The sequence below is a fragment of the Engystomops pustulosus genome, chromosome 5 (genome assembly GCF_040894005.1).
Source record: "Engystomops pustulosus chromosome 5, aEngPut4.maternal, whole genome shotgun sequence".
NCBI classification, from domain to species: domain Eukaryota; kingdom Metazoa; phylum Chordata; class Amphibia; order Anura; family Leptodactylidae; genus Engystomops; species Engystomops pustulosus.
In genome coordinates this window covers 48,570,505-48,582,518 of record NC_092415.1, presented here as the reverse complement: position 1 = coordinate 48,582,518, position 12,014 = coordinate 48,570,505, and the positions used below count along the sequence as shown (strand labels likewise).

At 39.0% G+C, this 12,014-nt stretch overlaps 1 protein-coding gene across 4 annotated transcripts in view; it reads left to right on the top strand.

Moving 5' to 3' along the window:
- Window positions 1-12,014, top strand: part of RP1 (RP1 axonemal microtubule associated) — a 312,070-nt gene that overhangs the window by 193,055 nt on the left and 107,001 nt on the right. For all 4 annotated transcript variants that reach the window (XM_072151901.1, XM_072151900.1, XM_072151899.1 and 1 more), the window contains exons 39-40: window positions 8,253-8,331; window positions 11,839-11,967. In XM_072151901.1, coding sequence (XP_072008002.1) covers window positions 8,253-8,331; window positions 11,839-11,967 — 208 coding nt within the window. The remainder of the gene's footprint in view (window positions 1-8,252; window positions 8,332-11,838; window positions 11,968-12,014) is intronic.

Below are 12,014 nucleotides of genomic sequence, written 5' to 3'. Positions count from 1 at the left end.
ATTTTTTTCTAACTATAACTTTATTGTACGAGGGACTTCCCGTAATGAATTTAATACAAAACAGTTTGGAGTTGCAGTTGCAACGACTGAAGAACTGTCCCCCAATTTAAATGTACTAATATCTAATGTAATTAAAGCCCCTGTAAGTTCATCCAATATAAACTTGATTTGCTCCAAATATCTTTGAAGCTTAGGGTATTTCCAGATCACAGGGACCACTGCATATTTCACAAAGACACTTGCTACAACCCTTAGCCCAAACCTCTGCAGCTCTCTTGCATTGTTGAGCTTTCATTTAAGTCCACCTTTTGCAATTTTCTAAAATGTTGTTGCCCCCTTCTCCCTTTTCAGCATATATCAGCTATTTATTTATGGAAATAAATTATTGGGAGTTACCCCTCAGTCATATACCCTTATAAAAAGCATTCAAATCCCGATCGGATAGGAGAGATTTCAATCAATAACCCAGAGAATGCGTCAAATAGTTCCACCAATGCTTTTACCTAAGAGCATACAGAGGCTTCAGATCATCATCAAGAAGTGATCAGCACTGAAGTTAATATAATAACCATGACATGACATGAGTCAAGAATCGACTCGGTGGTGGGCATCTAGCCTGACATACAGTAAGAATGACGGAACTAAATTATGCTTTTCTACTTAAACTATAGGGAACTATTATTTTATAGGATAATAAAAAATATATCAGAGCTGCCTTTAGATTATACTTCCCTAGGTATGGGCAGCATGATATGGGGCAGGTCTGTTCTCCTATTGGTGAGGAAGGTATAAAATAAATTTTGCTATTTCTCTGATGGTGATTGATTTCCGGCTACAGTGTATTTAGATATAAAAAAAAGTTTGTGAAGAAGTAGGAAATGGAATTGGGAGGTGTCTCCTCATGAATTCCTTGGGCCCACCAGATACAATTATCCTGGGACCCACCCTCCATCAACCTCTGGGGTATAGACCCTAGTAGCCTTCAAAGTGGGTTGTCTCTAGTCTGAGTTATTGGATTAGAGCCAAGGCCCATTGGAGAAACCTCTGGTACTCTGGTCCAACACTACACAGGACAATATAATATCTGTCCGGCGTATTATATGAGCTATTTAGCCAATATTGTACCATTTAGCTATTAACTAAATGGTACAATATATTAAATATAGGGTTACAGTCAGGGTTAAAGTCAGTTACAGTATAGGGTTACAGCAATACTACTTTTTTATAATTTGTAGTACAATTTTTGTACAATTTTTTGTATAATAAGGGTATATCACCATTTTAAAATAAGTCAGCTGTTTTAAATCTCACAACTCTATAGGAATATGGTTTGAGATACAAGATAAAAGTGATTTGGTTTTGTGACTGCTTCCTTTCTGTTAGAATGACAAAAATGACATTGTTTATAGGCTGGCACATAGCATTGAAGGAAATTCTAGTCATATGAGTCTCATGGGTTTCCACAATACACAGGACAAAGAATACATGCAGGTCTACTATTTGGAAGCCACAGGCAAAGCAGTGGCGCTCGTGATTCCTCGGGTGCTGATTACTAGCAATAAGGACACACATGGATATGAACTGCAGGGTTATACTACAACCTTCACATAAAGCCTTTATAAGGTGTGCAGACATTATGCTTAGCTCCAGGACATTTGGTTTGTGCATGTTATTTTGTGCAAAGTCAAGAAGCCTTATGTATAATGTGCTACTCCAGCACTCATGAGTAGAATAGGGGAAACAATCCTTAAATGCTGTATACAGTAGAACATAAACAATATTAGAATGTCATGGGGCAGCAAGGGGTTAACGTAGAACTACCAAAACAATAAAGAAACAAACAAAACAGGAAATTTGAAATTGTAATTTTAAAAACATTTTAAAATATTTTAATGTGTAAGTTCCTCCAAAATCTTTATTTCTAAGACCGATATATCTACAGTCCTACTCAAGGATAGTGTAGTAGTACAGATACACAGAAACAGAGGTTTTGCTCAGGATGAGACAACAAGCTTTATGAATTCAGGCTTGTAAGTATCAACAGGACACAAGCATCTTACATTAAATAATTAGCTTGGCTACTACAGAAAGATACTCAATAAAGGTATAGTGGAATTAAATTCATATTTAATTTTATTCCCACAAAGACATGTTTCTTAAATGTACAAAGATGACGAAAAAAAAAAATTCCAAGTCCAACCTGTCTCTATCAGTCCTGCTGTACACAATTTCAGTTGCCCCTAGACACCACCCTGTAACTTCTGACTTAAGGGTCGGTAGCCATCTTGCCTGAGGCTACACGGAGCTAGAGGGATTATAATTGTCTGCATAGTCCCTGCCTACACCCTGGAATTTTGCACTGAGCAGTCTAGGGAGTGATAAGAGCTAAAACAGCAATACAACTGAGTAAATTGTGAAGTAAAGGGTTAAAAATTAACTTTTTTGTGTTAACATTATTAGGGGATTGAGATTTGAGAATTTTTCTTTCATGGGAAAACACCTTTAGCCCCATAGCGCAAAAAGACATACCTGTATATCTTGTTATGTAGGTGTTAGTATGAAGAGGGCTCACGGGCTGAGCCCTCTTCATACTCACCGGGTGTTTGCTTCACAATGAAGCAAACACCTATCGCTATCGCGGGTGTAAACCCTTTGATCGCCACTGGCAAAGCTGCTGGCGCTTGAGCGTCACCATCTTGACCCTGATTGTTGATCCCTAACCTAAAAATTCTAATCACCCCCCTTTCCCCAGAAGTCATATAAATATAAATAAACAGTAAAATCATAAACACATTAGGTATCGCCGTGTCCGAAAATGCCAGATCTATCAAAATATAATAATGGTTTTTCACTATGTTTAACCCAAAAGATTGCACAGTCCTAAAAATAGAAGCATTGAAAATGTCATCAAAAGTCGCAAAAAATGACACCATACAGCTCTGTACACCAAAGTATGAAAAAGTTATTAGTGCCAGAAGACGGCAAAATGAAGAATTTTTTTTTGTGCAGGAGGTTTTAATTTTTGTACATGTATGAAAACATTATAAAACCAATACAAATTTGTTATCTCAGTGATCATACTGACCCAATGAATGAAGTAGATCTGTCATTTGGAGCACACAATGAAAGCCATAGAATCCAGGCCCACAAGAAATGGTGCAAATGCATTTTTTTTCATCATGTTCACTTCATTCAGAAGTTTTTTCCCGCTTCCCAGTATTTGGCATAGAATATTAAATACCATCTCTATGAAGTGCAATTTGTTATGCCGAAAACAAGCTCATACACAGCTTTTTACATGGTAAAATAAAAAGTTATAGATTTTTGAAGGTGGGGAGTGAAAAATAAAGATGCAAAAAATGAAAAAAAGGGCCCGGTCCTTAAGGGGTTAAATTCATCCGACATATTAAAACATTTCTTCAATTGTATCCGATTTATTTAAAAAAATTTACCTTTGTGAAGATAATTTCCCATAAATGTAGTCATATGACCCGTAGAAATGACCTTGGATATGACAACACGCACCCTGGCAAGTGGGCTAGACATCCGCTATGGAGCCATGCTCGACCACCTGGATTCAGTGTTCATTACCACTGGGCAGCTGTGGGAGATGTAGAAACTCCAGGACATTTCATATACAAAAGCTATTTTTGTGGTGGTCATCTCCAAGGACAGCAATCTCTTTTCTAAGGGACAATATGGCTACATTTATAAAACAAACACCATTTTTACACACAGGCATAATTTTTTAATACATGCAATTAAGGAAATGTATTCAGTACATATGGCAGATGAATTAAATTAAATTGTCCAGATGACAATATCCCTTTAAAGGATTTGCCCCAAATGTCATTGTTATCCCTTATCCATAGGGATAACAATTTGACTGTGAGGGTCTCTGTCAATAATGAGGATGAAACCCCATTCTCACTAAATGAATAAAGTGGCAGGTTGAGCATGCATCCTTCTCCTCCATTCAATGGTATGGCAACTTCCAGCGCTTCCACAGACATTGAATGGAGCAGCAAGACACATGTTCGACCGCTTGCTTCATTCATTTAGGGACAAGGGTGGTACCTCTTTGTTATTGCTGGGGTCCCGGCAGTCAGATGCCCACCAATCAGATTTTTATTGCCTATCCTGTGACAAAGCATAGTCACATGCAGCTGATTGCATTCCCTGTAGTCTCTTAACATCAGTGTAGCTAGGTTGTGTCGTGAGCCACCTCTCATAAGCAACATGAAAGTACCACTAACCATACATATTCAAAACTCCTTCAAGTGACATACAGTAACAATCCTGTGGACCCCAATGCCGACCCCCAAAATATAATGTAGTTTTGCCTTCACTTCCAATTCTACCTTACAAATGGAGTCTTGGGGGGGGGGGGATATTTATCATACACCGGCGCTTGTGCATTTTCTCAGCGCAATACATTAAGAGGCCCTGTCTGGCATAGAGTGCACAGGCACGGGGACAGTGACGCCCTGCGCTGGCCCATTCCCAGCCAGCCGCGGCCTCCACTCGGCTGCCCCCCCCCTTCACTTTCCCCCACTGGCATGAAAGTGGCGGATTGGGCTAAATAATCGCAAGTGCTAGCAATAAGCTCGCATTTGTGATTATTTCAGGCCCTGATAAATATGCCCCTTGATGTGTATGATAATCTAGTGCTTTGTTCACTTCACTGAGCAGAGATATGGACAAACATGTACTCCATTCATATGGGGAACATCAATGCACTTGTAGTCCCCTATGTTATTGTGTTGTTTATGATCAATGAGGTTCTAGCAGTTAAGCCAATGACACACAACTGTCTGTGTTGTGGAGAATAAGGGACTCCTTGCATCAAATATCAATACCATACTCAGAGTGCTGTCCTCTGCAGTGTGGTGTCGATTCACTGAGTGACCATGTTTGTGTGTTGCCAGCCATAGACCCCACATATCAGACAGTCATCCTCCATCCCTTTTCCTGGAGAGAAATATACTGACTGTCAGAATGTAGATGTTGCTTTAGGTCATCTGAACCTCTACAAGACCTTTATGACCGCTCGGTGCCTTACATCTATCATAAAGACTCATCATACCATCAGATTCTTCCTGTGATTGGGAAATGACAGGCCTCAAGCATAAGAGAGGGTTAATGTTTCCATTTTGTAGATGCAAAATGATTTTTTTTCTCCGTCTTCACACATTTGAAGTGTGGTGCGCACTGCTGCCGATGACTTTCCATAAAGCCTTCAGGATCTGCTTTCAGTAAACACAGCTAATTTGACGGCATTCACAAAACACGGGCTCTTATGAAAAAATAAAACCGGCGTAGTCTCATGGGGACAGTTTATCCCTCTGTCTGAAAGATCTGTTAATTAGGAATGAATAACCGCTGATGCCCATAAACCTGAAGAACGGTTACAGGACTATATCAGTGATGTGCAAATATGCTGGCAGCGATCTGTAGAAATGTTTTAAAGGAATAGTAGAGGATTTCATTCCAGCCAAGTCTGGCATATGTTCTCATTAACAGGAAATTAATTACCGGAGAGTCCCTTATCTGCACATCGGAGGAGGAAAGTTTTATTCAATTTCTACATTAGCTGTTTACTGTAGATGCATTAAGGCTATCACTAGTTTATCACCTATTTTATATTTATTTTATAGTTGATATTTGTCTTTCTAAGTAACTGCTACTCTGGTTACATTTAAAGCAGAACATTTAGTTGAGGGTATGCTCTGCCAGGTCCCCATTGTGGTCACTGTCCATATAAGGACATCAGCATCAGCCAATCACTGGCTTCTGTTGATGTTCACTCCTCCTACCACTTTCAGGGGGTGGAACTGGACGGCGCATGACACTGTAAAAACATACAGAACAGTGGGATGAGCATTCAGAGGCCTGGGCCGCGTTATTCCTAGTTAGTCTAGTGGTCAGGTACCACACATGGAACTCACGGTGCTTAGTGTTGACACAGCGTAAAATCCTCCCGGTGGATGAGGTGGTTAGGAACATTCTGGGTGACCTGGTGAAGGTGCGCTCTCTGGAGTATGAGAGTCTGGGCACGGGGAGGGCCTCTCTCCTTTGGAGGGGTTTCTCCTTTAGTGTCCCTTAGTCTGTCATCTCCTCTCCTGGTGTTGGGCTGATGCTGCACAGTAGATTTTTGTTTTGCGTTCTGAGCATATAGTGATGTTGGGCTTGCAGGTGCCGAACCTGGGCTTTATGTGGTTTGTATTTTATTTTATTTGTATTATGTTTTCTTCAAGTTATGTTGTAATTAGTGTATATATTGCATATAGTGGGGTTTGGGGCATTGTGTTGGGAGGGGGGTGATGGTGGTGGGATTTATGAACTGACCTTGGACACTGGTCTGGACTACTAGGGGGGTGTCTAGGGGGATGGGGAGGGTGCAGGCGAGGGATCTAGTGTAGAGTAGTGTTATGTGTATTCTGTGTTTGTTAGCATATATTTTTTTAAAAAAAAACATTGTTATTAGAGGGTGTGGGGTGGGTTTATGTATATTTATGGTCATTTATGTGGGTGTGGCTTGTCTTTTTTATTGGTTTGGTTAAGGATATGATAATCGGTTGGGTGGGGGTTGTGGAATTTAGTTTCGGTGTATTTTAAGTTATTGTTTTTGCTAGGTGTGAATATGGCTGGATCAGCAGGTAAGTTAATGTATATATTTTGTATATGTTGTATGTTTGGTTTGTGTTATGTATTGTTATGTTTTTTTTTACTTTTATATAAAATAAAAGATCTACAGAACAGTGGTATACATCCTAGCCCTCCATTGTAAGGGCACCATTACAATGGAGGACTGCAATACAATTTGAACATTATCTAATGGGTTGGGTGCACCCATCTAATATTTGAATTTTTCAGTTGTGGTTTATCCACCAACTATGACATTGTCAGTGATAACTGGGTATTCTCACCACCCTGTGACAATGAGAATGGTACCACTCAGATGTCAATTTCTTCATGCATTTCTTGTCAAAATAATGGTGGAACTAGGCTAGGTGGAAGAAAAGACAATCCCGAATTGTCACAGGGAATGCAAGGAGACAGAGCAAATGAGTCCTTTATACGTTTAAAAAGTAGACCTTAAAGGACATCTACCACCAGGTGTAAGGTTTGTACACCAGGCACACTTACATACTGGTGTGTAAACCTTCTGGCAGGACCTGCTCTTCTTTTAGTTTCATATGTCCTGGATTTTACACAAAAAATGAACCTAAGGGGCTCCAGGTTCCATAAGTGTTAATGGAGCTTGGAGCCCTTCACACTAATTTGCATAATTGCAAAGCCTTTTTTTTCTTTAAAACAAAGGCATGGTAAGCTAAAAGAAGAGCAGATCCTGCCAGAGGGGGCACACACCATTATGTCAGTGTGCTTGGTGTACAATCCTTTATCCTGGTGGTAGATTTCCTTTAAATGATTTTAAAATGTAGCTGTAAAATCTGGTGCCAGATACTTTATAGACTTATGAATTTTATGGAGATGTTTCCATATTTAAAGTCATCTTATTATTTTCAAAGGCAATCCCAGCATTTCAAAGGTATAAATGGCGACAACATGTATTCACTGATGCGTTTGAGGCTGATAGAGATACAATCCTAGCAGGGCAAACGCATCAGCTGAATAAATGACGGAGGCATTTATGCCCTTTAAATAATCCAATAAAAATGAAGCTGTAAGCCACAGTGATGGATACTATTGGATTTCTCCAATGCATACCTGGTGCCCCATACAATGGACATCAGCCGAGACTTATGGAAAAGTCGAAAGGATAACTGGAATCAGGGTTTTTTATATTTAACATATGTTTAAAGGCATGTTATAGAGCAGAATAAGCTGAGTAGGTTTTTATTTAATTGTGCGGATAAAAGATTCAGTATAAGTTGTCGTGTATCCCTTTAAACCCTTCTGTTTCTATTCTTTCTATTCTATCCTATTCAGTAATTAACAGCAGATCATTGAATGAGCAGAGGTATAATAGAATGACTTACAAGATATGTGAAAACTTTTCTTCCAAAACAATATCCATCTATTCAGCCGATTATTTTACTTGACATCCATATTTATGGTGTGTTTCAAGCAATGCCCCATGAAAGCATTGGAAATAGGTGACCTAGATATATTATTGGAATATTTATCATCTTCATTAAAAACACTTCAGTATTGACTTTAGTATATTCTATGCTTACGGCAGCCATACTGTCTATCTTATGCAATGTACACATGATTGTGTATTTCAGATAGATGTTTTCACTGTAAAGGCTGTATTTCTTGGTCAACTACAGAAGATTGCTCTTGGCTTCAAAAAATTGGAATCAGGTATGTGTAGATCCAACAACCGTAAACTACTGACGTATAGCCTGCTTTTTTAAGTTGATTTAAACAAAGAACATGATCATTGCAGTGATATATATATATATATATAAAGAAATATATTATAGTGAATGTTTAATGACGGGATTCATAAGGTTTAAAAAAAGGCCATGTCACCTCCCACAACACCTTGCACCTTTTAAAGAAGTTGCCAGCAACAAAAAAGCATTTGCAGGTAAATGTTTAAAAAGAACATTACTATTGAGGCTTTTAGGCAAATAAAATTCCTGAAATCTCACCACTAAAACATGGGGCTCACCTCACTATGTTGCTGCTTTTGACACCAGGAGTATAGAGTTCAAATCCCAATATAAGTCTCTTATAAAACTGCTTGGAATATTTACAGGCCTTTCTCCGACGCAGTGTGAGAGCTCATTGTACATTATATTACAAAAGAAACTTTATACAGCACCTAGCTTTGTTAATTGTGGCACCTGAAATCCTAATTATCATACTAGATTTTAGGCCACTTACCCACAAGCAAATTTGTTGTTCGAGTCCAATGTGACACATTGGGGCTTATTTACTAAGGGTCCAGCGGCCGCATTTTCGTCGGGTTTACCGACTTTTCTGGGATCGTGCCGGGGATTGTGTCGCACGTGAGCGGATTTTGGCGCATTGCCGCCGGCTTTCACGCAACAGAAAACGGGGGTAGGGCCGTCGGATGATCCGACGGATTAGGACTAAGCGCCGGATTTAATATTTCAATTTGTGTCACTTTTTCGGGGATCGCGCCGGGGATTGTGTCACATGCGATCGGATTTTGGCACATCGGCGCCAGCTTTCATGCAACTGAAATCGGGGGTCGGGCCGTCGGTTAATCTGACGGATTTGGACTAAGCGCGGGATTTAATATCTAAATTTGTGTCACAAGCCAAGCATTTACATGCACCGGGAAGAAGTGATACATGCAGGATATCCAGCGCACAATCTTCTTGAATCATGGCAGATGTGCATTCTGGCGGACACTCCGGATCGGGATCGCACAGGACCGAGTAAGTACATGTGCCCCATTTTGTTCCATATATCTTTTCACATGCGCATTTTTTTTTACAATGTGCATCTGCGTTGCCTGCGTCAAAATCAGAGCATGTCCTACATTGATGTGGGTCTGAGGTAAAAAAAAAATACAATTGAAGTCTATGGGTGCGTGAGAAAACACTGACAGTACTGGGATACATCCTAGTGCAGTTTTTCGTGTGCAAATTTCAAGGAAGCAGCAGAGAGAATCTGAAATAGGTAAAAGATGATTTGTGCTACAAAAAAAAAACCACATTGTTGCATAGAACTAGGACTGAACTCCAAATGAAACCGATGTTTGCAGTTTTTTTTGTGTACAGTATTTTCAGAAAATGTCTGTAGAAGCTTGTGAATGGACCAATATTCATATTCATTATGCAGCAATACAAAACTTAAAAATAGCCTCACTATGTTGTGTAAATGTAATGTGAATCTTCTGGTTGGAATTACCTGATTTTTTGCAGCAGTTGAAGACCTAGACCCCGATGATTATATCAAGGCACGACCCTTGATTATAATAGCTTTAACCTCCTTATAATAGTTCATGCCCTCAATCTGTTCAATAGTGAAATGATTATCATAAATGAATAAGAAGTAAGATGAGGGATTTGACCAAATGTCAAAGTCGTCGCCTATTAGATTTCCTTTTCTAGTCTTTGTTTACATATGTAATGGACATTACAGGCTGCACACATCTGCTGGATGTGTTTATATCGGCATGTTAACAAAAATCTTGTTACTTTACAGTATTTGTGGTCACCGTGTACAATATAACATTTTAGATACTGCAGCAATGTATTAACTACTCCGGGGCAGATATCATGACAGTAAAGGTTGTATCTCGCTTGTAATCTCCGATTTTAAACTGATAAATTGATGGTATTTTACAAAATAAAATGCTTCATATTTGTAAAATAGGTAATAATGTTATAGATTATATATGTATAGTTATATAGTTAGGCAGAATTATTTTGTTTTCCCATAGATACACACTTTTATCAAAAATTATATATAAGAATTCCAATTTCGATTAATTGAATTTAAAGGCGGTATTCCCATTTCAGCTAATTAATGTTATTGTTTATATGATAAAAAGTTAAACAATTTTCGAATATACTTTCTGTATCAATTTCTCACGGTTTTCCAGATCTCTAATTGCTGTCATTCATTAGAAAGCTGCTACGTTTACTTCCAGTGGATAGAAATCTAGCCATGGTGCACGGCTCGTTAAGTCATAGACGTAAATAAGAGCTGTAGCTGAACTAAGCAGCTCCTAGTGCAGTTTTTAAGGGTGACAGGTCCTCTTTAAAGGGGTATTCCCATTTCAGGAAATGCACAAAGAAAAGGTGATGCAAATATATGGCCCAAAACAATATATATCAAACAGAGTAATTTGATTCATACATTCAAGGACACACACAAGATAAAAACACTAAAAAGTGCCACAATGAGGCACACAGTCCCCCAAACAAAGAGGGGGAAGGGGGAAACCTGGTCCCTATTCCAGGGACCACCCACACCCCAACCTCAAACACCCTCTGATAACTCCCAGACAGTAATATATAAATGAACAGACAAGTGGACCAGTCCTGCAAGTATGAAAATGGCACATAAAGGATGCAATACCTCCAATGTACGATAGGAAATTAGAAAAAGTCCAGGAGCAGTCCACGAGTGGAGTAACACAGGTCAGACGGGGGGAGGGAGGGCTGGAGTGTGGGAAAAGACCCCACGCGTTCCGTCACGCTGTCGTGACTTCCTCAGGGGTGATAAAAGGCCATGCTCTGTCCCGCTTATATGCTGGTAAAAGATAAATTAATTACCTAGGCATCAGGTGTGCAGCCGCCATGTCCGTATGGATAATGCATGACTTGTGACCCATGACCTGGAAGTATATTCCATGCGCATGCGCTATCGGGCTCCCAAATGGTGTCTGACTTCAAGAACAATGGTGCGCGTGCACCGATCATATATTGAGCCAGTAAGTGGAGTAAATAAACAAAGACACCGTGAAATACATGCGCATGCATTCCCATTTCAGCAAATTAATGTTATTATCTGTATTATAAAAAGTTATGCAACTTTCCAATACTTTCTGTATCAATTTCTCACGGTTTCTCACGGAGCCGTGCACCTGTGTGACCATGATCAGATTTCTGTCCACTGGAAGTAAACATAGAAGCTTTTTATAGAATGACAGCAAGCAGAGATCTAGAAAACCGAGAGGAATTGATTCAGAAAGTATATTGGAAAATTGTATAACTTTTTATCATAAAAACATTAACATTAATTTGCTGAAATGGGACAACCCCTTGAAGTATAAAGATTTGTTATTCCTATTGTACATTATTATATCAACTGATCATCTGGAGTGATGGGATTATTCATTTCTATTCTTTTCCATTTAATTTTTTTATATAATATTTTTTATAGATTCATGGTTCTTGGAAAAAATAATTGTCAAAGAAGATTATACTTGTTCCCGTAGCACATTTTATTATAATGATTGGATCACAAGTGTCCCTGGGGGTGAATTTACTGAATCTATAGTTCTTCTCACAGGTAAGACCATATATAAGGTTAAAAGTATTGGTACAGGCAGTCCCCAG